Source organism: Oncorhynchus mykiss, chromosome 3 (assembly GCF_057628025.1).
Source record: "Oncorhynchus mykiss isolate SJ-2025 chromosome 3, ASM5762802v1, whole genome shotgun sequence".
Lineage (NCBI taxonomy): Eukaryota > Metazoa > Chordata > Actinopteri > Salmoniformes > Salmonidae > Oncorhynchus > Oncorhynchus mykiss.
Genome location: NC_143024.1, coordinates 50559746 through 50586604, shown reverse-complemented (window position 1 = coordinate 50586604; position 26859 = coordinate 50559746). Strand labels below are relative to the sequence as shown.

General features: G+C 42.3%; 1 protein-coding gene across 37 annotated transcripts in view; it reads left to right on the top strand.

Moving 5' to 3' along the window:
* LOC110519948 (E3 ubiquitin-protein ligase MYCBP2) overlaps positions 1–26859 on the top strand; it is a 344341-nt gene that overhangs the window by 274362 nt on the left and 43120 nt on the right. For 29 of the 37 annotated variants that reach the window (XM_090229470.1, XM_090229490.1, XM_090229473.1 and 26 more), the window contains 11 exons: positions 1622–1778; positions 2331–2588; positions 2724–2789; positions 3431–3670; positions 3772–3861; positions 3985–4065; positions 4493–4759; positions 19488–19762; positions 20148–20364; positions 22896–22997; positions 26238–26366. In XM_090229470.1, coding sequence (XP_090085596.1) covers positions 1622–1778; positions 2331–2588; positions 2724–2789; positions 3431–3670; positions 3772–3861; positions 3985–4065; positions 4493–4759; positions 19488–19762; positions 20148–20364; positions 22896–22997; positions 26238–26366 — 1882 coding nt within the window. The remainder of the gene's footprint in view (positions 1–1621; positions 1779–2330; positions 2589–2723; positions 2790–3430; positions 3671–3771; positions 3862–3984; positions 4066–4492; positions 4760–19487; positions 19763–20147; positions 20365–22895; positions 22998–26237; positions 26367–26859) is intronic. The other 8 variants (XM_036974062.2, XM_090229497.1, XM_090229478.1 and 5 more) reach the window with 1 other exon arrangement.

The window sequence follows — 26859 nt, the reverse complement described above, 5'->3', positions numbered from 1 at the left end:
ATGAATCATAAGAAAATTTGATATTTTTGGGCAGCTATATATATATATACATTTCACCCTGAATCTGCAATTAAAATAATAAACTTTTGCTCCAGTAATATGGGTCATATTTGAACGGTTTGGGCTAGAGCAGGGGACTCCAACCATTTATTTCAAAAGAGCTACTTCATAAAAATAAACGGTCTTGCGAGCTATTCATATTCATTCTGCGTAATTTGTTTCTGTTTAAGCCGAATTTGATGAATAGAGACAAAATACAGCACGGCATACATAATGTGATTGCGTTTTGGTTCTTATAACCACACACCATTCTACTGAAGCCTACCTTGAGAATCGTGCCTTCTTAAGATGAGAGGAAATTTGGGTTTTACGATGATGGAGGATCATCCTGGTGAAATGACCCCACCACTCGTCATCGTACAGAACTAGTTCCCGGCTGTGCCTCACAAAAGGTCAGTTTGAAATGCGGCAATTAAGATTTGAATTTTGATTACAATGTGTGCATAGGCTATAGCCTGAAATGGTTTTTACAGCTCAGATTTACTCAAGGGCATACAATGCAGGCATAGCCTATAGGCCTAGTGTTTTTTTAAATATTTATTCATTCGAGTTCACAGTGCAAACCGAGCTTCCCGTAGCGGACAGTTTTTGGTACAATAAGAGTACCATTACACCCCTAGATTTAATCATGTAATATTAGGCATACTGATTATTTCTCCGTATCTACTTGCGAGCTTCTCATTGACAGCCCACGAGCTACCTAACATGAATTGGCTGATGGAAGATAAGGCTACTCAGTCCAGAGGCTGCGACACAGCAAAGCCTAATCAGACATGCCCATGTACTCTTATAATCTCCACCCTGCTTTGCTAGAAGAGGACCTGCCACCCCTCAGAGCCTGGTTCCTCACTATAGGTTTCTTCCTAGGTTCCTGCCTTTCTAGGGAGTCTTTCCTATCCACCGTGCTTCTACATCTGCATTGCTTGCTGTTTTGGGTAATAGGCTGAGTTTCTCTATAACACTTTGTGACATCTGCTGATGTAAAAGGCACTTTATAAAAAATGTATTTGGTTCTTACAGGCAAAGTGAAATTATACAATGAATTTACTCTCAAATTATATTTAACACCCTGAGTGCATCGGACATGAAACAACAATACAAATGTAACAGCACAGCACAACAAAATAAATAAACCATTTTCCTTTGCAGTTCTTTTTCATTTTAACACCAGCGGTGTAACTAGTACTTTCTATTAACTGAACCAAAACAGTATGTCGCGCAGAAGTGAAGCAAAACTTTAGTGGTCAAAACCATTCAACTTGAGGCGACGGGGGTTGGGGGTGCAAAATGCAATCTTACTTCTAAAATATTTTAATACAGACTAGTTCAATACATTAAATCAATGAAAATTACAAATGGATCATTTTCTAGTAATAGAGTGGGGTTGCAAAAAATATACAGTATATATTTGAAAGTGGTGCTGCAGCTACTCCGTTTTCTCCATTGCTCAGGTGCCTATGGGTGCACCATTCTCCAACCAACTTAGCTACCACTGTGTACTGATCAATGTGAGTGTGTGATCTCACCGTTGACCCGGAGTGTGTCCCCCTCTTTCTATCAGGTGTTGGAGTCTGAAGTTCAAACAGTCAGACCACCAGTTCCTGCACCAGAGCAATGTGTTCCACCACATCAACAACATCCTGTCCAAGTCGGACGATGGCGACAGCGAGGAGAGCTTCAACATCAGTGTGCAGTCTGGCTACGAGGCCATGAGCCAGGTGAGACAGAATCCAATAGGAGAGCCACACTCATAGGGCTGTTTTCCCGTTATTCAAATAGGGAATCTCCTTTGAGAATGATTTTTAAACCAGGGCTGGATCTGGGAAACTGGCCCATGATGTTTTGTGGTGGCTAGCTTGACCTTATGAAAGCAGGTAAAGAAGAGACTAGGTGAGTCAGGTACCACAAATGCTGTCTGAGACCCAAGGTGCAGACCAACACAAAAAAATAAAATAATGAAATGGTATTCCCTCCTATTTTCAGTCTGCTTTCTTCCGTTTAGTGCCTAATGAACATGACCCTGGACCTTCTTTATTGATAAAATTATAACTTTTTTGTGGGACTAGGTTTAGGAGTAACTACATTGTAAAACTTTTTGATTTTAAATGTGTTGTATCCACTTGTGTGGCTGAAATAAAAACATTTAGGATTGCTAGCTAAATTGTAAAATATTTTCTGTTATCCTCTATCGTTTTAAATGCATTGTATCCACTTGTGTGGCTGAAATGTTAATTTCTAAATTGTCCAATAAATCTTATTTATCTATATAGCTGGGAGGTGTTGAACATCATTTGACCTTCCAGGAGCTGTGCCTGGTGACCAGTCTGAAGGACCTGACCATCTTGGTGGACATCAAGACGTCCAGCCGACCTGCCATGATTGGCAGCCTAACGGACGGCTCCACTGAGACCTTTTGGGAGTCGGGAGATGAGGACAAAAACAAGACCAAGAGCATCACCATCAGCTGCGTCAAGGGCATCAACGCCTCCTACGTCACCGTGCACGTGGACAACTCCCGCGATATCGGGGTGAGTAGGGAGGACTGAAAGGGACGTATTTATCCAAAATAGAATTAATTAATAATTAACCACAATCTAAGATTAATGGCAAAACTGTCTGTTTTCATAGAGAAGAGCGGCTTTAATATCAATCTCACTTCACAGAACAAAGTCACCTCCGTGACGTTCCTGTGTGGCAAAGCCGTGGAGGACCTCTGCAGAATCAAACAGGTTTGGCCTCTTATTTTTGTAATTTTTTAAAAATACATTAAAAAATCCCCCAAGTTATGAACTTGAAGGAGAGCGGTGCATTGAATGGGACACAGACATAGGAGCAGTTGGATTCATACCCACGGTAACACACACTGAATATGTATTTGTATTTATTATGGAACCCCATTAGCTTCCTGGGCTCCAGCAAAATTAAGGCACTTATACAATTTTAAAAACATTACAATATATTCACAACAGATTTCACAACACATTAATTAACACATATGTGCTGCAGGCCATGGCTTTACACGCCAGACCAGCCCCAGGCATCTGATTGGGTATGTTGTGTAAATAAGGAAAGGACTTAAATAATCACCCTAAGCTGTGCCTCTGGTTAAAAGTAGGTCACTATATGTATTGCACTACTAATTGGGAATATAAGTGAGATACAGCCTAATATAGCTAACCACTATACTACAGGATATGGCAATCTTACAGCAATTAAAGCCCTTCTGTACAATGTGTATTGTAATTTACTGTACGTAATAAAATCTGTTTTCAAAAGAAGAAACAAAAGAAAAGCAGTACTAAACATTTTGATTCACCCCGGTGTCAATACAACCTTAACTCACCAATCCCTTCTCCCCACCTCTCTCCAGATCGACCTCGACTCGCGTCACATGGGCTGGGTGACCAGCGAGGTTCCTGGGGGAGACCACCATGTGATCAAAGTGGAGCTGAAGGGGCCCGAGAACACGCTGCGGGTGCGCCAGGTCAAGGTGTTGGGATGGAAGGAGGGCGAGAGCATCAAGATTGCGGGTCAGATCTCGGCCAGCGTGGCCCAACAGAAGAACTGTGAGGCCGAGACACTCCGCGTGTTCCGCCTCATTACCTCACAGGTCGGTTCAACTGTCAATCACACTATGGGGTCAAAATGTTCACTTTAGATCTAAGAATTGGCTAGGTTAAAGTTTTACCGTTGGTGTGTGTGTGTATGTAGGTGTTTGGGAAGCTGATCTGCGGAGATGCTGAGCCCACCCCTGAACAGGAGGAGAAGAACCTGCTGTCATCACCAGAGGGAGAGGATAAGGTCAGGGGTCATGCTGTATACCAGGGGTTCCCAACCTTTTTCACCCACTATTTCACACTAACTTTTTAGCAAATTAAGATGATAAATATTGTTGTTTACATTTTATTGTTTACCTGTCATCAGGCGCCTTCAGATGCAGACCTGAAGGAACACATGGTGGGCATAATTTTCAGCCGGAGCAAGCTGACCAACCTGCAGAAACAGGTCAGTAGTCTCCTACCTGACAACCTATGGAATACCTGGCCAATATAGTGCAATTAACTACAATATAAAACTACAATACAATGTGATCTCTTTTTATTTTTTTTATTTTACCTTTATTTAACCAGGCAAGTCAGTTAAGAACAAATTCTTATTTTCAATGACGGCCTGGGAACAGTGGGTTAACTGCCTGTTCAGGGGCAGAACGACAGATTTGTACCTTGTCAGCTCGGGGGTTTGAACTCGCAACCTTCCGGTTACTAGTCCAACGCTCTAACCACTAGGCTACCCTGGCTACAATAATCCTCAGTAGCAGGCTTTGAGGGACAGGGTTCAAGCCCCTGACTCTGCTTACCCTCTCCATGTTATCTTAACACTTTAAATCGACTTCATATCCCTCTTTCGCTTTCCTCACCCTTCCCCCTTCTAGGTGTGCGCCCACATAGTCCAGGCCATTCGCATGGAGGCGACCCGTGTGCGTGAGGAATGGGAGCATGCCATCTCCAGCAAGGAAAACGCCAACTCGCAGCCCAGCGATGACGACGCCTCCTCAGACGCCTACTGCTTCGAGTTGCTCTCCATGGTGCTGGCACTGAGCGGCTCCAACGTGGGCCGCCAATACCTGGCCCAGCAGCTAACACTGATGCAGGACCTGTTCTCGCTGCTGCACACGGCCTCGCCGCGTGTCCAGAGACAGGTGGGCAGTGTTCTTTTCGTCATCAAGAATTGTGACTAAAAACACCTATTTTTCAGTGGTAATTGACGAGAGATGGCTGGCTAAATAGAAAAAACTAGAACCAAAAAAAATTCTCTGGCACTAAAATCTGACTACTAAGTGGACTGAACAATAGTTTTTGGAGAGATTGAGAGCATTTCAGTGATAAGCACAATTAATATTAAAAGCACAGATGTGCAGCCTAGTTCTGTTCATTAGTGGAAAGGACACGCCGCACCCGGCACCCGTCCTTCATCAGCTGGTGAGCTGCCTGGGAGCAAGCGATGAGTGTGGGCAGACAGGCTCCGTTCTGACTCCGCTTCCGATTATACACATCGTGCAGACGACTCTTGCTTCCCCATAGCTAATCAGTCACCACCAGCCTTCTAGTTATAATATACCCTTTGCTTGGTTATGAAACACAAGCTGCTTTTTGAAATTAAAATCAATATTAGCATTAAGTTTAATAGTAAAACAATAGTCTACCTATGTTTTTCTCTCCCTTGAGTAAAGAAAGGTTTTAGATTTTGTAGTCTCACTCAACCCTCGCACTTTACCCACTGCATTTCATGGCTAGGTTCTGTAGCCCGACGTACTAACCAAGTCTCCCTCTTTTCCTCAGAGAAAACAGCATTGCCGTTCAAAAGATATGACCCATAATACCGGTGCTAAGTTTTTTTTTTATTCCGATTGTTCATTGGCGGGCCACATTTTGCATTCATTAAGCATATTGCTGGCCGTTCTAAATCTAGGCTACTTGCTGACCGGACCGTTAATCATTTGTTTAGGCTACACCTTGCTCAGTCATGTTACCTCATTACCTAGCTATAGCTAACAACCTGTAGCGCATTCAGCAGGATGCAGCATTTTTTAACTTTCAGATAGAAATATGTTATGGACGAGAAACATGCCTCTAAAGGCGTCAGCATGCTTCTGTTCTTGAGTAATCCAAGATGGCGTATTTTTTTATTTATATATTTGTAATAATGACAGTTACAACAATACTGAATGAACACTTATTTTAACTTAATACATCAATAAAATCAATTTAGTCTCAAAAAAATAAGTAATGAAACATGTTCAATTTGGTTTAAATGATGCAAAAACAAAGTGTTAGAGAAGAATGTCAAAGTGCAATATGTGCCATGTAAAAAAGTAAACGTTTAAGTTCCTTGCTCAGAACATATGAAAGCTGGTGGTTCCTTTTAACAGGATTCTTCAATATTCCCAGGTAAGAAGTTTTATGTTGTAGTTATTATAGGACTATTTCTCTCTATACCATTTGTATTTAATATACCTTTGACTATTGGATGTTCTAATAGGTACTTTAGTATTGCCAGCCTAATCGCGGGAGTTGATAGGCTTGAAGTCATAAACAGCACAATGCTTGAAGCACAGCGAAGAGCTGCTGGCAAATGCAAGAAAGTGCTGTTTGAATGAATGCTTACGAGCCTGCTGCTTTCTACCACCGCTCAGTCAGACTGCTCTATCAAATCATAGACTTAATTATAATAAACACACAGAAATACGAGCCTTAGGTCATTAATATGGTCAAATCCGGAAACATAATTTCGAAAACAAAACGTTTATTCTTTCAGTGAAATACGGAACAGTTATGCATTTTATCTAACGGGTGGCATCCCTAAGTCTAAATATTGCTGTTACGTTGCACAACCTTCAATGTTATGTCATCATTGTGTACAATTCTGGCAAATTAATTACTGTCTTTGTTAGGAAGAAATGGTCTTCACACAGTTCGCAACGAGCCAGGCAGCCCAAACTGCTGCATACACCCTGACTCTGCTTACACAGAACGCAGGAGAAGTGACACTAGTTGAAGTCCCTAGTTGAAAGAAATTCATGTTAGCAGGCAATATTAACTAAATATGCAGGTTTAAAAATATATATGTGTGTTGATTTTAAGACAGGCATTGATGTTTATGGTTAGGTACACATTGGTGCAACGACAGTGCTTTTTTCGCGAATGCACTTGTCAAATCACCCGTTTGGCAAAGTAGGCTGTGATTCAATGATAAATTAACAGGCACCGCATCGATTATATGCAACGCAGGACAAGCTAGATGAACTAGTAATATCATCAACCATGTGTAGTTAACAAGTGTGATTATGTTAAGATTGATTGTTTTATATAAGATACGTTTAATGCTAGCTAGCACCTTACGTGACTCCTTGGTGCACTCGCATAACAGGTATTCAGCCTGCCACGCTGTCTCCTCGTGGAGTGCAATGTAATCGGCCATAATCGGTGTCCAAAAATGCCGATTACAGATTGTTATGAAAACTTGAAATCGGCCCTAATTAATCAGCCATTCCGATTAATCGGTCGACCTCTACTCTAGAGACAATACCTCACTCATCGTCACTCAATGCCTAGGTTTACCTCCACTGTATTCACCTACCATACCCTTGGCTGTATATCATGCCTTGAATCTATTCTTCTGTGCCCAGAAACCTGCTCCTTTTACTCTCTGTTCCGAACGCACTTGTCGACCAGTCCTTATAGCCTTTAGCCTACTCCTCCTCTGTTCCTCTGGTGATGTAGAGGTTAACATGCATGAAACCAAGGCTTTTACGGGTTACAGAAGTCAACAACTGAGAGCGCCTGGAGAATGGGAGTGGAGCTAGGCACTGCAGGGCCTGGATTAACCTGTTGAACCTATAGGGGCGCTGTGTCATTATTGGATAAAAAGACGTGCCCGTTTTAAGCGCAATATTTTGTCACGAAAAGATGCTCGACTATGCATGGAATTGACAGGCTTGGAAAGACACAACTGACGTCTCCAAAACTGCAAAGATATTATCTGTGCGTGCCCCAGAACTAATGCAACAGGCGAAACCAAGATGAAGTTTCATACAGGAAATGCCCCGGATTCTGAAGGCGCTGTGTTCCAATGTCTCCTTATATGGCTGTGAATGCGCCAGGAATGAGCCTGCACTTTCTGTCTATTCCCCGAGGTGTCTGCAGCATTGTGACGTGTTTGTAGGCATATCATTGGAAGATTGACCATAAGAGACTACATTTACCCGGTGGTCCCGCCCGGTGTCCTGTGTGCGTAATCTGTAGGTCCATGCGCGTTCCATTTCTTCAGAATTGAAAGTGAACTGCCACGATGGATTTTATCGTCGATAGATATGTGAAAAACACCTTGAGGATTGATTCTAAACATCGTTTGCCATGTTTCTGTCGATATTATGGAGTTAATTTGGAAAAAAGTTCGTGTTTTAAATGACTTTTTTTTCTTTTTTTAAAACGGAGCGGTTTCTCCTACACAAATAATATTTTTTGTAAAAACGGAACATTTGCTATCTGAGAGTCTCCTCATTGAAAACATCTGAAGTTCTTCAAAGGTAAATGATTTTATTTGAATGCTTTTATGTTTTTTGTGGAAAATGTTGCATGCTAAATGCTAGGCTTAATGCAATGCTAGGCTATCAATACTCTTACACAAATGCTTGTTTAGCTATGGTTCAAAAGCATATTTTGAAAATCTGAGATGACAGTGTTGTTAACAAAAGGCTAAGCTTGAGAGTAAATAGATTAATTTCAATTCATTTGCCATTTTCATGAATAGTTAACGTTGTGTTATGCTAATGAGCTTGCTGATAGATTTACACAATCCTGGATACAGGGTTTTTTTCGTAGCTAAATGTGACACAGAAAACGAGCGATTTGTCCTAAACAAATAATCTTTCAGGAAAAACTGAACATTTGCTATCTGAGAGTCTCCTCATTGAAAACATCTGAAGTTCTTCAAAGGTAAATGATTTTATTTGAATGCTTTTCTGTTTTTTTGTGTAAATGTTGCCTGCTGAATGCTAACGCTAAATGCTACGCTAAATGCTACGCTAAATGCTACGTTAGCCATCAATACTGTTACACAAATGCTTGTTTTGCAATGGTTGAGAAGCATATTTTGAAAATCTGAGATGAGTGTTGTTAACAAAAGGCTAAGCTTGAGAGCAAATATATTAATTTCATTTCATTTGCGATTTTCATGAATAGTTAACGTTGCGTTATGGTAATGAGCTTGAGTCTGTATTCACGATCCCGGATCCAGGAGCGTAATCATCGCCTGACACGAATTAGCATAACGTAACGTACATAAATCTTCCTAGAAAATATTCCTATTCATGAAAATCACAAGTGAAATATATTGGAACACAGCTTAGCCTTTTGTTAATCACCCTGTCATCTCAGATTTTCAAAATATGCTTTACAGCCAATGCTAGACAAGCATTTGTGTAAGTTTATCATAGCCTAGCATAGCATTATGCCTTGCTAGCAGCAGGCAACCTTGTCACGGAAATCAGAAAAGCAATCAAATAAAATAGTTTACCTTTGATGAACTTCGGATGTTTTCACTCACGAGACTCCCAGGTAGATAGCCAAAATATTATTTTTGTAGGCGAAATAGCTCCGTTTGTTCTTCACGTTTGGCTGAGAAATCGCCCGGAAATTGCGATCACCACAACGGCGAAAAATATTCCAAATTAGCTCCATAATATCGACAGAAACATGGCAAACGTTGTTTATAATCCATCCTCAAGGGGTTTTTCTAATATCTATTCGATAATATATCCGTCGGGACAATTCGTTTTTCTCTAGGACCGATTGGAGTAATGGCTACCTCTGTATTTTACGTGAGAATCTCTCTCGGAGCCACCATGTGACCACTTATGCAATGTGGCCGCCTGCGGCTATTCTTCAACAGAAATGCGTAAAACTACGTCACAATGCTGTAGAAACCTTGGGGAATACGTAGAAAGCGTAAGCTCGTTGGTGGTACATTCACAGCCAAATAGGGAGTCATTGGAACGCAGCGCTTTGGAACCTGGGGCACTTCCAGATTGGATTTTTCTCAGGCTTTCGCCTGTAACATCAGTTCTGTTATATCCACAGACAATATCTTTACAGTTTTGGAAACGTTAGTGTTTTCTATCGAAAGCTGTCATGAGAAGCCTCCTCCCTAAATTTGTTTTATTCACTGCTTTAGCACACACTGCCAACCCGGATGTCCTAGTCGTGTCTGAATCCTGGCTTAGGAAGGCCACCAAAAACCCTGAAATTTCCATCCCTAACTATAACATTTTCCAACAAGACAGAACTGCCAAAGGGGGTGGAGTTGAAATCTACTGTAGAGATAGCCTGCAGAGTTCTGTCATACTATCCAGGTCTTTGCCCAAACAATTTTAGCTTCTACTTATAAAAATCCACTTTTCCAGAAACAAGTCTCTCACCGTAGCTGCTTGCTATTGACCACCTTCTGCCCCCAGCTGTGCCCTGGACACCATATGTGAATTGATTGCCCCCATCTATCGTCAGAGCTCATACTGTTAGGTGACCTAAACTGGGACATGCTTAACACCCTGGCTGTCCTACAATCTAAGCTAGATGCCCTCAATCTCACACAAATAATCAATGAACCTACCAGGTACAACCCCAAATCCGCAAACACGGGCACCCTCATAGATATCATCCTAACCAACCTGCCCTCCAAATACACCTCTGCTGTCTTCAACCAGGATCTCAGCAATCACTGCCTCATTGCCTGCATCCTTAATTGGTCTGTGGTCAAACGACCACCCCTCATCACTGTCAAATGCTCCCTAAAACACTTTGGCGAGCAGGCCTTTCCAGTCGACCTGGCTCGGGTATCCTGGAAGGACATTGACCTCATTCCGTCAGTAGAGGATGCCTGGTTATTCTTTAAAAGTGCTTTCCTCACCATCTTAAATAAGCATGCCCCATTTTAAAAAAAAAATGTTGAACCAGGAACACACATAGCCCTTGGTTCACTCCACCTGACTGCCCTTGACCAGCACAAAAATATTTTGTGCGTACTGCATTAGCATTGACTAGCCCCCACGATATGCAACTTTTCAGGGAAGTTAGGAACCAATATACACAGGCAGTTAGGAAAGAAAAGGCTAGCTTTTTCAAACAGAAATTTGCATCCTGTAGCACAAACTCCCCAAAAGTTCTGGAACACTGTAAAGTCCATGGAGAATAAGAACACCTCCTCCCAGCTGCCCAATAAATCCACTATAATTGGGAATTTCAAGCATTTTTCTATGTCTGGCCATGCTTTCCACCTGGCTACCCCTACCCGGTCAACAGCCCTGCATCCCCCACAGCAACTTGCCCAAGCCCCCCGCATTTCTCCTTCACCCAAATCCAAATAGCCAATGTTCTGAAAGAGCTGCAAAATCTATTATCCGCCGCAATTGTTGCAACCTGTTTTACTAGCCTGTTCAACCTCTTTTTGTATCGTCTGAGATCCCCAAAGATTGGAAAGCTGCCTCGGTCATTCCCCTCTTCAAAGGGGGAGACACTCTAGACCCAAACTGTTACAAACCTATATCTATCCTACACTGCCTTTCTAAGGTCTTCGAAAGCCAAGTAAACAGATCACCCACCATTTTGAATCCCACCGTACCTTCTCCGCTATGCAATCTGGTTTCCGAGCTGGTCATGGGTACACCTCAGCCACGCTCAAGGTCCTGAACGATATCATAACCGCCAGCGATAAGAGACAATACTGTGCAGCTGTATTCATAGACCTGGCCAAGACTTTTAGACTCTGTCAATCACCACATTCTTATCGGCAGACTCAACAGCCTTGGTTTCTCAAATGACTGCCTCGCCTGGTTCACCAACTGCTTCTCAGACAGAGTTCAGTATATCAAATCGGAGGGCCTGTTGTCCGGATCATTCTCATCCAAGATCGCATAGCAGTTCAGACGTCTTTTGTCCTCGTCTTGTCGTGTCCTGTATATATATATATTTACAACTTTTTTCACATACATTTTATTTTTATTTTCCATCAACTCATCTTCAAAAAACTCTCCTGCAACCAGCCTCACCAATTTATATTTATAAAAAAGTATTATTTACCTCAGATCTGCAATCCTTCAGGAAGCTAGCCAGAAACTCCAGGAGGCTGGCCAGAAACTAGCCAGAAGCTAGCCAGGAGCTAGCCCAGAAGCTAATCAGAAGCTAACCACGGTTTGTGGTCATCGGCTGTCCTTTAGTTCGAAAATCTATCGAAAATCTATCGCCAGTTTTGTACGGCGCAGCGCGGCTCGGAACGGAACATACCGGACCAATTTTTCTCTCCATGTCCCTGGATTTCAACTGCTCTCTGGACATTCATACCCGGATCTCACAGCTAGCTAGCTGCTATCCGTGTGACAGTCGGCTTTCGTCGATTCCGGAGCAAACATCGATTGTTCCGGTGCTAGCCAGCTCCGTCAATCACGCCTGAGTTCCATCATTCACTCCTGGGCTGCAGTCACCTATCCGGACCCGTTTCACTGCCTACGCGGAGCCCCACCGGGCCTTCACAACCGGACTGCCGACGTTATCTACCTGAAGGAGATCCGGCTGGCTCCTCTGTCGCGACGTTACCGGAACGCCCATCTGCGGCCCGCTAACCGTTAGCTGTCTTTCCGGCTGCTATCTGAATAGACAATCGGACAATTTATTTATTTGAATTATTATGTTTTCTTCTCAGGCCTCTATAACTATATCTATTGTTCTTATTTTTGTTGTTGTGTGATTTGGATTAATCCCCTCTACCACACGGAACCCCACTAATCTACTGACCGAACGCAAGAGGTGGCTAACAACAGACTCCATCCTATGCTAGCTTGCTACCGGTTGGCTTGGCTAGCTGTCTAAATCGCCGTGACCCTAAACCAACCTCTCCACTCACTGGACCCTTTTGATCACTCGACTAAGCATGCCTCTCCTTAATGTCAATATGTCTTGTCCATTGCTGTTCTGGTTAGTGTTTATTGGCTTATTTCACTGTAGAGCCTCTAGTCCTGCTCACTATACCTTATCCAACCTATTAGTTCCACCACCCACACATGCAATGACATCTCCTGGTTTCAATGATGTTTCTAGAGACAATATCTCTCTCTTCATCACTCAATACCTAGGTTTACCTCCACTGTATTCACATCCTACCTTACCTTTGTCTGTACATTATACCTTGATGCTATTTTATCGCCCCCAGAAACCTCCTTTTACTCTCTGTTCCAGACGTTCTAGACGACCAATTCTTATTGCTTTTAGTCGCACCCTTATTCTACTCCTCCTATGTTCCTCTGGCGATGTAGAGGTGAATCCAGGCCCTGCAGTGCCTAGCTCCACTCCTATTCCCCAGGCGCTCTCTTTTGACGACTTCTGTAACCGTAATAGCCTTGGTTTCATGCATGTTAACATTAGAAGCCTCCTCCCTAAGTTTGTTCTATTCACTGCTTTAGCACACTCTGCCAACCCGGATGTTCTAGCTGTGTCTGAATCCTGGCTTAGGAAGACCACCAAAAATTCAGACATTTTAATTCCAAACTACAACATTTTCAGACAAGATAGAACTGCCAAAGGGGGCGGTGTTGCAATTTACTGCAAAGATAGCCTGCAGAGTTCTGTCCTACTATCCAGGTCTGTACCCAAACAATTTGAACTTCTACTTTTAAAAATCCACCTTTCTAAAAACAAGTCTCTCACTGTTGCCGCCTGCTATAGACCACCCTCTGCCCCCAGCTGTGCTCTGGACACCATATGTGAACTGATTGCCCCCCATCTATCTTCAGAGCTCGTGCTGCTAGGCGACCTAAACTGGAACATGCTTAACACCCCAGCCATCCTACAATCTAAACTTGATGCCCTCAATCTCACACAAATTATCAATGAACCTACCAGGTACCTCCCCAAAGCCTTAAACACGGGCACCCTCATAGATATCATCCTAACCAACTTCCCCTCTAAATACACCTCTGCTGTCTTCAACCAAGATCTCAGCGATCACTGCCTCATTGCCTGCATCCGTAATGGGTCAGCGGTCAAACGACCTCCTCTCATCACTGTAAAACGCTCCCTGAAACACTTCAGCGAGCAGGCCTTTCTAATCGACCTGGCCGGGGTATCCTGGAAGGATATTGACCTCATCCCGTCAGTAGAGGATGCCTGGATATTTTTTTAAAATGCCTTCCTAACCATCTTAAATAAACATGCCCCATTCAAGAAATGTAGAACCAGGAACAGATATAGCCCTTGGTTCTCCCCAGACCTGACTGCCCTTAATCAACACAAAAACGTCCTATGGCGTTCTGCATTAGCATCGAACAGCCCCCGTGATATGCAGCTGTTCAGGGAAGCTAGAAACCATTATACACAGGCAGTTAGAAAAGCCAAGGCTAGCTTTTTCAAGCAGAAATTTGCTTCTTGCAACACTAACTCAAAAAAGTTCTGGGACACTGTAAAGTCCATGGAGAATAAGAACACCTCCTCCCAGCTGCCCACTGCACTGAAGATAGGAAACACTGTCACCACTGATAAATCCACCATAATTGAAAATTTCAATAAGCATTTTTCTACTGCTGGCCATGCTTTCCACCTGGCTACTCCTACCCCTGTCAACAGCACTGCACCCCCAACAGCAACTCGCCCAAGCCTTCCCCATTTCTCCTTCTCCCAAATCCATTCAGCTGATGTTCTGAAAGAGCTGCAAAATCTGGACCCCTACAAATCAGCCGGGCTAGACAATCTGGACCCTTTCTTTCTAAAATTATCTGCCGAAATTGTTGCCACCCCTATTACTAGCCTGTTCAACCTCTCTTTCGTGTCGTCTGAGATTCCCAAAGATTGGAAAGCAGCTGCGGTCATCCCCCTCTTCAAAGGGGGGGACACTCTTGACCCAAACTGCTACAGACCTATATCTATCCTACCATGCCTTTCTAAGGTCTTCGAAAGCCAAGTCAACAAACAGATTACCGACCATTTTGAATCTCACCATACCTTCTCTGCTATGCAATCTGGTTTCAGAGCTGGTCATGGGTGCACCTCAGCCACGCTCAAGGTCCTAAACGATATCTTAACCGCCATCGATAAGAAACATTACTGTGCAGCCGTATTCATTGATCTGGCCAAGGCTTTCGACTCTGTCAATCACCACATCCTCATCGGCAGACTCAACAGCCTTGGTTTCTCAAATGATTGCCTCGCCTGGTTCACCAACTACTTCTCTGATAGAGTTCAGTGTGTCAAATCTGAGGGTCTGTTGTCCGGACCTCTGGCAGTCTCTATGGGGGTGCCACAGGGTTCAATTCTTGGACCGACACTCTTCTCTGTATACATCAATGAGGTCGCTCTTGCTGCTGGTGAGTCTCTGATCCACCTCTACGCAGACGACACCATTCTGTATACTTCCGTCCCTTCTTTGGACACTGTGTTAACAACCCTCCAGGCAAGCTTCAATGCCATACAACTCTCCTTCCGTGGCCTCCAACTGCTCTTAAATACAAGTAAAACTAAATGCATGCTCTTCAACCGATCACTACCTGCACCTACCCGCCTGTCCAACATCACTACTCTGGACGGCTCTGACTTAGAATACGTGGACAACTACAAATACTTAGGTGTCTGGTTAGACTGTAAACTCTCCTTCCAGACCCATATCAAACATCTCCAATCCAAAGTTAAATCTAGAATTGGCTTCCTATTTCGCAACAAAGCATCCTTCACTCATGCTGCCAAACATACCCTTGTAAAACTGACCATCCTACCAATCCTCGACTTTGGTGATGTAATTTACAAAATAGCCTCCAATACCCTACTCAACAAACTGGATGCAGTCTATCACAGTGCAATCCGTTTTGTCACCAAAGCCCCATACACTACCCACCATTGCGACCTGTACGCTCTCGTTGGCTGGCCCTCGCTTCATACTCGTCGCCAAACCCACTGGCTCCATGTCATCTACAAGACCCTGCTAGGTAAAGTCCCCCCTTATCTCAGCTCGCTGGTCACCATAGCATCTCCCACCTGTAGCACACGCTCCAGCAGGTATATCTCTCTAGTCACCCCCAAAACCAATTCTTTCTTTGGCCGCCTCTCTTTCCAGTTCTCTGCTGCCAATGACTGGAACGAACTACAAAAATCTCTGAAACTGGAAACACTTATCTCCCTCACTAGCTTTAAGCACCAACTGTCAGAGCAGCTCACAGATTACTGCACCTGTACATAGCCCACATATAATTTAGCCCTATCAACTACCTCTTTCCCAACTGTATTTAATTTATTTATTTATTTTGCTCCTTTGCACCCCATTATTTTTATTTCTACTTTGCACATTCTTCCATTGCAAAACTACCATTCCAGTGTTTTACTTGCTATATTGTATTTACCTTGCCACCAAGGCCTTTTTTTTGCCTTTACCTCCCTTCTCACCTCATTTGCTCACATTGTATATAGACTTGTTTATACTTTATTATTGACTGTATGTTTGTTTTACTCCATGTGTAACTCTGTGTTGTTGTATCTGTCGAACTGCTTTGCTTTATCTTGGCCAGGTCGCAATTGTAAATGAGAACTTGTTCTCAACTTGCCTACCTGGTTAAATAAAGGTAAAATAAAATAAAAAATAAAATAAATCTCTGGCAGTCTCTGAGGGTGCCACAGGGTTCAATTTTCGGGCCGACTCTTTTCTTTGTATACATAAATTATGTCGCTCTTGCTGCTGGTGATTCTCTGATCCACCTCTACGCAGACGACACCATTCTGTATACTTCTGGCCCTTCTTTGGACACTGTGTTAATTAACCTCCAGACGATCTTCAATACCATACAACTCTCCTTCCGTGGCCTCCAACTGCTCTTAAATGCAAGTAAAACTAAATGCATGCTCTTCAACCGATTGCTGCCCGCACCTCCCCGCCGTCCAGCATCACTACTCTGGACGGTTCTGACTTAGAATACGTGGATAGCTTCAAATACCTAGGTGTGTATAGTTAGATTGTAAACTCTCCTTCCAGACTCACATTAAGCATCTCCAATCCAAAATCAAATCCAGAATCGGCTTCTTATTTCGCAACAAAGCATCAAAGCACTCATGCTGCCAAACATACCCTCGTAAAACTGACTATCCTACCGATCCTTGACTTCTGTCATTTACAGAATATTCTCCAACACTCTACTCAACAAATTGTATGCAGTCTATCACAGTGCCATCCGTTTTGTCACCAAAGTCCCATATACTACCCACCACTGCAACCTGTGTGCTCTCGTTGGCTGGCCCTCGCTTCATATTTGTCGCTAAACCCACTGGCTCCAGGTCATCTAGAAGTCTTTGCTAGGTAAAGCCCCGCCTTATCTCAGCTCACTGGTCACCATAGCTGCACCCACGCGTAGCACGCACTCCAGCAGATATATTTCACTGGTCACCCCTAAAGCCAATTCTTCCTTTGACCGCCTTTCCTTCCAGTTCTCTGCTGCCAATGACTGGAACAATTTGAAAAAAAACCCACTGAAGCTGGAGACCCATATCTCCCTCACTAACTTTAAGCACCAGCTGTCAGAGCAGCTCACAGATCACTGCATCTGTCATAGCCCATCTGTAAATAGCCCATCCAACTACCTCACCCCCATACTATTATTTTTTTTTTTCCTTTGCACCCCAGTATCTCTACTTGCACATTCATCTTCTGCACATCTATCACTCCAGTGTTTAATTGCTCAATTGTAATTATTTTGCCACTATGGCCTATTTACCTCCCTTATCTTACCTCATTTGCACACACTGTATATATACTTTTTCTATTGTGTTATTGACTGTATGTTTGTTTATTCAATGTGTAACTCTGTTGTTTGTGTCGCACTGTTTTGCTTTATCTTGGCCAGGTCGCAGTTGTAAATGAGAACTTGTTCTCAACTGGCCTACCTGGTGAAATAAAGACTTTCACTTGACAAACTAGAAAAAACATCAATAGTGATGTTGGTCCATATTGAGACTTCCTCAATATAGTCAGAATTTATCTAAGATAACTCAAGAAATCTAACATTCATTTTTTTTTTTTTGCCGAGGAGATCTTAGTCCTGGAATTTTACATCTAACTGAGATGTTTGGTGCATTATTTGTCAATGAAATAACGTGCTTGAAAATGAGTCGTCTCTCGTTGAATGACAAACACTTAATTGAAGAATCCCTACTGTTGACCAATCAACAAGGTGCGTAGACTTCATTGACCAAGATGCGTAGACTTCAGCTACTGGCTTTGGCTTGCCTTGAGAAAAAAATGTTGCCTGCACGAACAGCCGAAAAAACCCTTGCCAAAGACCAAAGCGAACAAAAATATACCAAAATGTCATAATACAGTGCATTCGGAAAGTATTTAGACCCCTTGACTTTATCTACATTTTGTTACATTTACAGCCTTATTCTAAAAGGGATTTTTTCCTCTATCTACACACAATACCCCAGATCTTCAGAGACTTGTCCCTTGCTACTCATGCAATGTCTTGGCTGTGTGCGTAGGGTCTCTGTTCTGTTCTGAGCGCTCTGGAGCAGGTTTTCATTAAGGATCTCTCTGTACTTTGCTCCGTAAATCTTATCCCTCGATCCTGACTAGTCTCCCAGTCCCTGCCACTGAAAAACATACCCACAGCATGATGCTGCCACCATGCTTCACAGTAGTGCCAGGTTTCCTCCAGACATGACAGTTGTCATTCAGGCCAAATCGTTCAATATTGGTTTCATCAGACCAGAGAATCTTGATTCTCATGCTGGTGCCTTTTGGCAAATGCCAAGCTGGAGTGGCATCCGTCTGGCCACTCTACCACAAACGTCTGATTGGTGGAGTGCTGCAGAGAAGGTTGTCCTTCTGGAAGATTCTCCCATCTCCACAAAGGAATTCTACAGCTTTGTCAGAGTAACCATCTGGTTCTTGGTCACCTCCCTGAACAAGGTCCTTCTCCCCCAATTGCTCAGTTTGACCGGACGGCCAGCTCTAAGAAGTCTTAGTGGTTCCAAACCTCTTCCATTTAAGAATGATGGAAGCCACTGTGTTCTTGGGGACCTTCAATGCTGCAGACTTTTTTTTTGGTACCCTTCCCCAGATCAGTGACTCGACACAATCCGGTCTCGAAGCTCTATGAACAATTGCTTCAACCTCATGGCTTGGTGTTTGCTCTGACATGCACTGTCAACTGTGGGACCTTATATAGACAGGTGTATGCCTTCCCAAATAATGTCCAATCAACTGACTTTACCACAAGTGGACTTGGAATCACGTTTTTGATTTGTCATTATGGTGTATTGTGTGTAGATTGATAAGGAAAAACAACAACAATTTAATTAATTTTAGAATAAGACTGTAATGTAACAAAATGTGGAAAAAGTCAAGGGGTCTGAATACTTTCCAAATGCACTGTCATATAACGTATGTATATAAATAACTATTATGGGTTAATATATTAACATCTGATTTATTTTTTCGAACTCAAACATCCTTACATTCATGAGCTAACGTTAACATCACAAACAACTGTCATTAAAGATATGGAAATGCTCAGAACTTGAGATTCTTGACCAGTCAAGTTTGCGTTGTCATGTGGCATCACCCGTTTGCTATGCCATTGTTCACACGGACGGTGGCTGTTTGGGATATTTCAAGTCAACAGGAACACACAACGGTAGGCTATTAGCGAACATAACTCACTCCCAACTCTTTTTGCATCAGTAATGGTGGAAAAAAAACTTGGCGAAATCAATGAATTCAGTCCCCCTATAACATCAGTAAAGCCAAAGAAAATCTCTGCATGATGTACAGTATATCACTCCAACCGTTTGATAACATTGACCACATGGCTATCCATTCTCACTCTTCACCTGTCCCCTTTCTCCCAGGTGACCTCTCTCCTCCGTCGTGTCCTCCCCGAGGTGACGCCTGTGCGCCTGGCCAGCATCATCGGCGTCAAGGCCCTGCCGCCTGCTGATATCAGTGACATCATCCACTCGACCGAGAAGGGTGACTGGAACAAGCTGGGCATCCTGGACATGTTCCTGGGCTGCATCGCCAAGGCACTCACCGTGCAGCTCAAGGCCAAGGGAACCACCATTTCCGGCACGGCGGCAGGCAAAGGCGTTACCACGGTCACACTGCCCATGATCTTCAACTCCAGGTGAGACCACAACTTTGAGATGTACCTGGGTGATGGTGTTGTTTCTTCGGCATAAAATTGTAAAAAAAAACAGTGAAATGGGGAGGGACTATGACTATGTGGGCTTGTCCAATAAAAAAAGCTTGTTTTTGTTTTCCTTTGCTAGACGTTTTGCAGTGTTGTGCCCTAACAACCCTGGTACTATAAAGGTAGCCCACCTGGATGGGTTATCAAAAACAATACATGACTTCATCAACAAGCATTTTGAGATATTCTCAAACCAATTCTCATTTGTGGTTGTTTGTATATTGTCTTATCAGATGTGATTTCTCCTTGTTTTGCTTATCATATCTCTGTAGTATTATGTCCCACACTGAACACATTGGTGGCCTCTCTCCATGTGCAGCTACATTCGCCGGGGGGAGAGCCACTGGTGGATGAAGGGATCCACTCCCCCTCAGATCGCTGAGATCATCATCAAGCTGGTCAAAGACATGGCTGCCGGACACCTGTCAGACGCCTGGTCTCGGGTGACGAAGAACGCCATTGCTGAGACCATCATCGCCCTCACCAAGATGGAGGAGGAGCATCGCTCGCCAGTCCGCTGCATCGCCACCACCCGGGTACGGCTGTTTTCATATCACACTACCGCCGCGTGTGCGCGGGCCATGGTTCAAATACTATTTCAATTTCTTTCACATACATTTTGAAGTATTTATATATATATATATATATATATATATATATACATGTATGTATGTATGTATGTATATGTGTGTGTGTATATGTATACAGTGCCTTGCGAAAGTATTCGGCCCCCTTGAACTTTGCGACCTTTTGCCACATTTCAGGCTTCAAACATAAAGATATAAAACTGTATTTTTTTGTGAAGAATCAACAACAAGTGGGACACAATCATGAAGTGGAACGACATTTATTGGATATTTTAAACTTTTTTAACAAATCAAAAACTGAAAAATTGGGCGTGCAAAATTATTCAGCCCCCTTAAGTTCATATTTTGTAGCGCCACCTTTTGCTGCGATTACAGCTGTAAGTCGCTTGGGGTATGTCTCTATCAGTTTTGCACATCGAGAGACTGAATTTTTTTCCCATTCCTCCTTGCAAAACAGCTCGAGCTCAGTGAGGTTGGATGGAGAGCATTTGTGAACAGCAGTTTTCAGTTCTTTCCACAGATTCTCGATTGGATTCAGGTCTGGACTTTGACTTGGCCATTCTAACACCTGGATATGTTTATTTTTGAACCATTCCATTGTAGATTTTGCTTTATGTTTTGGATCATTGTCTTGTTGGAAGACAAATCTCCGTCCCAGTCTCAGGTCTTTTGCAGACTCCATCAGGTTTTCTTCCAGAATGGTCCTGTATTTGGCTCCATCCATCTTCCCATCAATTTTAACCATCTTCCCTGTCCCTGCTGAAGAAAAGCAGGCCCAAACCATGATGCTGCCACCACCATGTTTGACAGTGGGGATGGTGTGTTCAGCTGTGTTGCTTTTACGCCAAACATAACGTTTTGCATTGTTGCCAAAAAGTTCAATTTTGGTTTCATCTGACCAGAGCACCTTCTTCCACATGTTTGGTGTGTCTCCCAGGTGGCTTGTGGCAAACTTTAAACAACACTTTTTATGGATATCTTTAAGAAATGGCTTTCTTCTTGCCACTCTTCCATAAAGGCCAGATTTGTGCAATATACGACTGATTGTTGTCCTATGGACAGAGTCTCCCTCCTCAGCTGTAGATCTCTGCAGTTCATCCAGCGTGATCATGGGCCTCTTGGCTGCATCTCTGATCAGTCTTCTCCTTGTATGAGCTGAAAGTTTAGAGGGACGGCCAGGTCTTGGTAGATTTGCAGTGGTCTGATACTCCTTCCATTTCAATATTATCGCTTGCACAGTGCTCCTCGGGATGTTTAAAGCTTGGGAAATCTTTTTGTATCCAAATCCGGCTTTAAACTTCTTCACAACAGTATCTCGGACCTGCCTGGTGTGTTCCTTGTTCTTCATGATGCTCTCTGCGCTTTTAACGGACCTCTGAGACTATCACAGTGCAGGTGCATTTATACGGAGACTTGATTACACACAGGTGGATTGTATTTATCATCATTAGTCATTTAGGTCAACATTGTATCATTCAGAGATCCTCACTGAACTTCTGGAGAGAGTTTGCTGCACTGAAAGTAAAGGGGCTGAATAATTTTGCACGCCCAATTTTTCAGTTTTTGATTTGTTAAAAAAGTTTGAAATATCCAATAAATGTCGTTCCACTTCATAATTGTGTCCCACTTGTTGTTGATTCTTCACAAAAAAATACAGTTTTATATCTTTATGTTTGAAGCCTGAAATGTTTCAAAAGGTCGCAAAGTTCAAGGGGGCCGAATACTTTCGCAAGGCACTGTATGTATGTATGTGTATGTGTATGTATGTATGTATATGTATGTATGTATGTATGTATGTATGTATGTATGTATGTATGTATGTATATATATATATGTATGTATGTATATATATATATATATATATTCTATATTCTTACTTCAACATTCTTCTCATACTTTTACTTCTACTTTCTTTAACATTATCTACACCTTCAAATGATTGGTAGCTGAAAGTTGGCGAAAGCTGTTCATATTTTCACATACATACATATATATACATACATATCATATAGTCAGTCCTATGAATGGAGTTGAATATTGGAATGTGTTTGGAAATACACTTGGAAAATATTGGCATGTATTTGAAATTTTTAAATCAAATAAATACAACCATGCATTTGAACCTAGGTGTATTTGAAATAATGCATTTGTAAATAAGTATTTGAAAATATTTTCAAAAAGTAAGACATTATAGTGGGACATTATCATTTATAGGACATTATTTAAAAATTATTTCAAATATTTTGGCCACATTATTTGAAAATAATCAATACACAGAAAGTAAGTAGCTATAACAAATAATCAAAATACACATGTATTTGAACCCAGGTCTGGCGTGTGGGTGAAGCATTTGTATGAACTGCACTCTGTGTGTGTGTGTGACAGATGTTTGTCCTTACACATATGTCAGGTTAGTGTATTTGAGTACATTCTTGGGATATTCTCCTTTATCCTCTCTGTCCTTTCTCTCTGTACTGTAGTTGTGGCTGGCCCTGGCCTCTCTGTGTGTGTTGGACCAGGATCATGTGGACAGGCTGTCCTCGGGCCGCTGGATGGGCAAAGATGGACAGCAGAAACAGATGGTAACTTGTCCATATTGGCCTCATAGAACATGTGCACTTTGGCAAAGCAATATAGAGTCAAGACTTTGCATTGTAACTTGTAACCAATACAATCAGAAGCTGTTTTCAATTGTAGCCCGTTGAGATAATGCATTAATTAATGGATTGGCTTTAAAGCACTCAAAAGCGAATTCCTTAGAAATACGATCATTTTTAAATTTCCATTCATAGGACTATATGGTAAATCAATTTTAATTCAATCACCTTTTGACAGCATCCCTTTTGATTTAAACAAAACTTCCATACATGTTTGCTCATGGAAGTAGGACCTGAATGCTAAAACTTTCACAAGATTAAGGTGCTCAGTTGAACTGTTTTTGCAAAACAAAGTTGTCTTTATCACTTTATCACTGGAAAAGTTAAACTATTTGAGTATTCCTTAAAAATAAGTTGCATATGTTGTAGCTTAGACCTTAATTCACATCATCTGAGGTTTTAGTGTTGTGCTCTTGAATACAGGGTGAGTGTAATTTCAATCATAGAAATAGGATTCATAGAATTGATCCCATCAGACCACTGCAGTTTCGCTGGTACACCATTGAAATGTAATTTAAATGTTAACTTCTAAATACTATCACAAAGATGACTGCAGGTCCATCCACCTTAGCATGTAAACTTAATTGGTCATGTTATGTTTATATAGATTGACATTAATTTAAAAAAACATATATTCCCATTCAAGTCAAGTCTTTCTAATATAATTTAAAAGTTTACTTAAAATGTTATTCCCAGGCCTCCCGGGTGGCGCAGTGGTTAAGGGCGCTGTACTGCAGCGCCAGCTGTGCCACCAAAGACTCTGGATTCGCGCCCAGGCTCTGTCACCGGCCTCGACCGGGAGGTCCGTGGGGCGACGCACAATTGGCCTAGCGTTGTCCGGGTTAGGGAGGTTTTGACCGGTAGGGAAATCCTTGTCTCATCGCACACCAGCGAGGTGCATGGTGTTTCCTCCGACACATTGGTGCAGCTGGCTTCCGGGTTGGATGGCGCTGTGATAAGAAGCAGTGCGGCTTGGTTGGGTTGTGTATCGGAGGGCGCGTGACTTTCAACCTTCGTCTCTCCCAAGCCCGTTGTAGCGATGAGACAAGATAGTAGCTACTAAACAATTGGATACCACGAAATTGGGGAGAAAAAGGGGTAAAATTCAACATTTTTTTTTATAAAAAATGTTATTCCAATTTTAGCATAATTAGCAGCCAAAACATGATGTGTGTTCAAGAACATGTCTCAACAGATGGCGGGCACAACACAAAAATCTTAAGACCTAAGCTACAACATATGTGAAGATTTTTTTAAATCTGAGGTTATTATTTTGTCATTGTTGTTCAGAAACTACTACCCGCAAGTCGCCACCACCCCCACCCTGTCCGTTGGTTGAGCATGTTGAACTGCCATGTACCCGTGCCCGGTTGCGCCTTTTCCCCAGTTGTCCGGTCGAGTGTATAGCTAGCTACAGTTGAAGTCAGAAGTTTACGTACACTTAGGTTGGAGTCATTAAAACTCATTTTTCAACACTCCACAAATGTCTTGTCTAGTGTTTTGGCAAGTCTTTGTGCATGACACAAGTAATTTTTCCAACAATTGTTTAGACATATTATTTAACTTATAATTCATTGTATCACAATTCCAGTGGGTCAGAAGTTTATATACACTAAGTTGACTGTGCCTCTAAACAGCTTGGAAAATTACAGAAAATGTCAGGCTTTATAAGCTTCTGATAGGCTAATTGACCTAATTTGAGTCAATTGGAGGTGTACCTGTGGATGTATTTCAAGGCCTACATTCAAGGGGGAGGCTTGCAAGCCGAAGAACACCATCCCAACCGTGAAGCACGGGGGTGGCAGCATCATGTTGTGGGGGGTGCTTTGCTGCAGGAGGTACTGGTGCACTTCACAAAATAGATGGCATCATGAGGTAGGAAAATTGTGTGGATATATTGAATAAAAATCAGGCAGGAAGTTAAAGATGGGTCGCAAATGGGTCTTCCAAATGGACAATACCCCAAGCATGCTTCCAAAGTTGTGTCAAAATGGCTTAAGGACAACAAAGTCAAGGTATTGGAGTGGCCATCACAAAGCCCTGACCTCAATGCTATCGAAATGTGTGGGCAGAACTGAAAAAGTGTGTGCGAGCAAGGAGGCCTACAAACCTGACTCAGTTACACCAGCTCTGTCAGGAGGAATGGGCCAAAATTCACCCAACATTTTGTGGGAAGCTTGTGGAAGGCTACCCGAAACATTTGACCCAAGTTAAACACTTTAAAGGCAAAGCTACTAAATACTAATTGAGTGTATGTAAACTTCTGACCCACTGGGAATGTGATGAAATAAATAAAAGCTGAAATAAATAATTCTCTCTACTATTATTCTGACATTTCACATTCTTAAAATAAAGTGGTGATCCTAACTGACCTAAGACAGGGAATTTTTACTAGTTTTAATTTCAGGAATTGTGAAGAAATGTATTTGGCTAAGGTGTATGTAAACCTCCGACTTCAACTGGCTAACTTTATGTTATCCAGAGCGTTGTTGACTGTAACTGTGCTGCTGGCAACAATTTAAATATGTGTGAGTGCTCTGAAATTGGAGTAGATAGCCAGAGCGAATTTACCAGCTATGTCTATCGACAGTTGTCGCAGTACCATCATGAACATTCTATTGAAATGGTTACTTGCATAGTGGAGTCTTTTGTTTAGACGTGTTGCTAGCTAGCTGAACCATGAGCCTTATTCCCAGCTCATAACGTTACTACCCTGCTTGAATCTGCAGGTAGATAACCAACCAGGTTCAATGTTAGCTAGCTGCTGTAACATTAGGCTATAACTAGCAATGCTAATGACTCTGAGATATGAATAATATTACTACACAGATCATACACGTAACGTCAGCTAGCGTTAGCTAGCTAACAGTACACTTGAACTTGAAATGAAATTTCTGTGGCTAAACCAACTAGGCTCGTAATGTAACAATTTTATTTGTGTTTACAGATGGCATGAAAGTTCACATGTTATAGAAGGCATTTCTGCCAAATGGCTTTCTTGTGAAATAGTGATGGGCGTCATACGCCTAGTTTCCTTAAACTAGTCACAAATTCAAGCTGGGAGTGCATTTTTTTTTTTTTTTGCACTTGCCCCCTGAAAGGTCTGTGCACAGCCTTGCCGAGGTGTTCAGGTCGTAACCGAAAGTCTTGTGCTCTCATCCACAGCCTATGTGCGATAACCATGACGACAGCGAGACTGCAGCCATCATCCTGTGTAACATGTGTGGTAACCTGTGTACCGACTGTGACCGCTTCCTCCACCTGCACCGACGCACACGCTCCCATCAGAGACAGGTCAGTATAGTACCCACATTCACCTGTAGGTGGCAATCTGCTCCCAGTCATTCCATTGCCTTCAGAAAGTATTCACAGCCCTTGACTTTTTCCACATTTTGTGTTACAGACTGAATTTAAAATATGTTAAATTAAATAACAAAAATGTCACTTGCCTACACACAATACCCCATAATGTCAAAGAGGAATGATGTTTTTCGAAATATTTTCTAATTACTTAAAAATGAAAAGCAGAAATTTCTTCAGTCAATAAGTATTCAGCCCTTTGTTATGGCAAGTCTAAATAAGTTCCAGATTAAAACAAGTCACATAAGTTGCATAGATTCACTCTGTGTGCAATAATAGTGGTTAACATGACTTTTGAACGACTACCTTATCTCTGTACCCCACACACATAGTTTTCTGTAAGGTCCCTCACTCGAGCAGTGAATTTCAAACACAGATTCAACCACAAAGGCCATGGATGTTTTCCAATGCCTCGCAAATAAGTGCA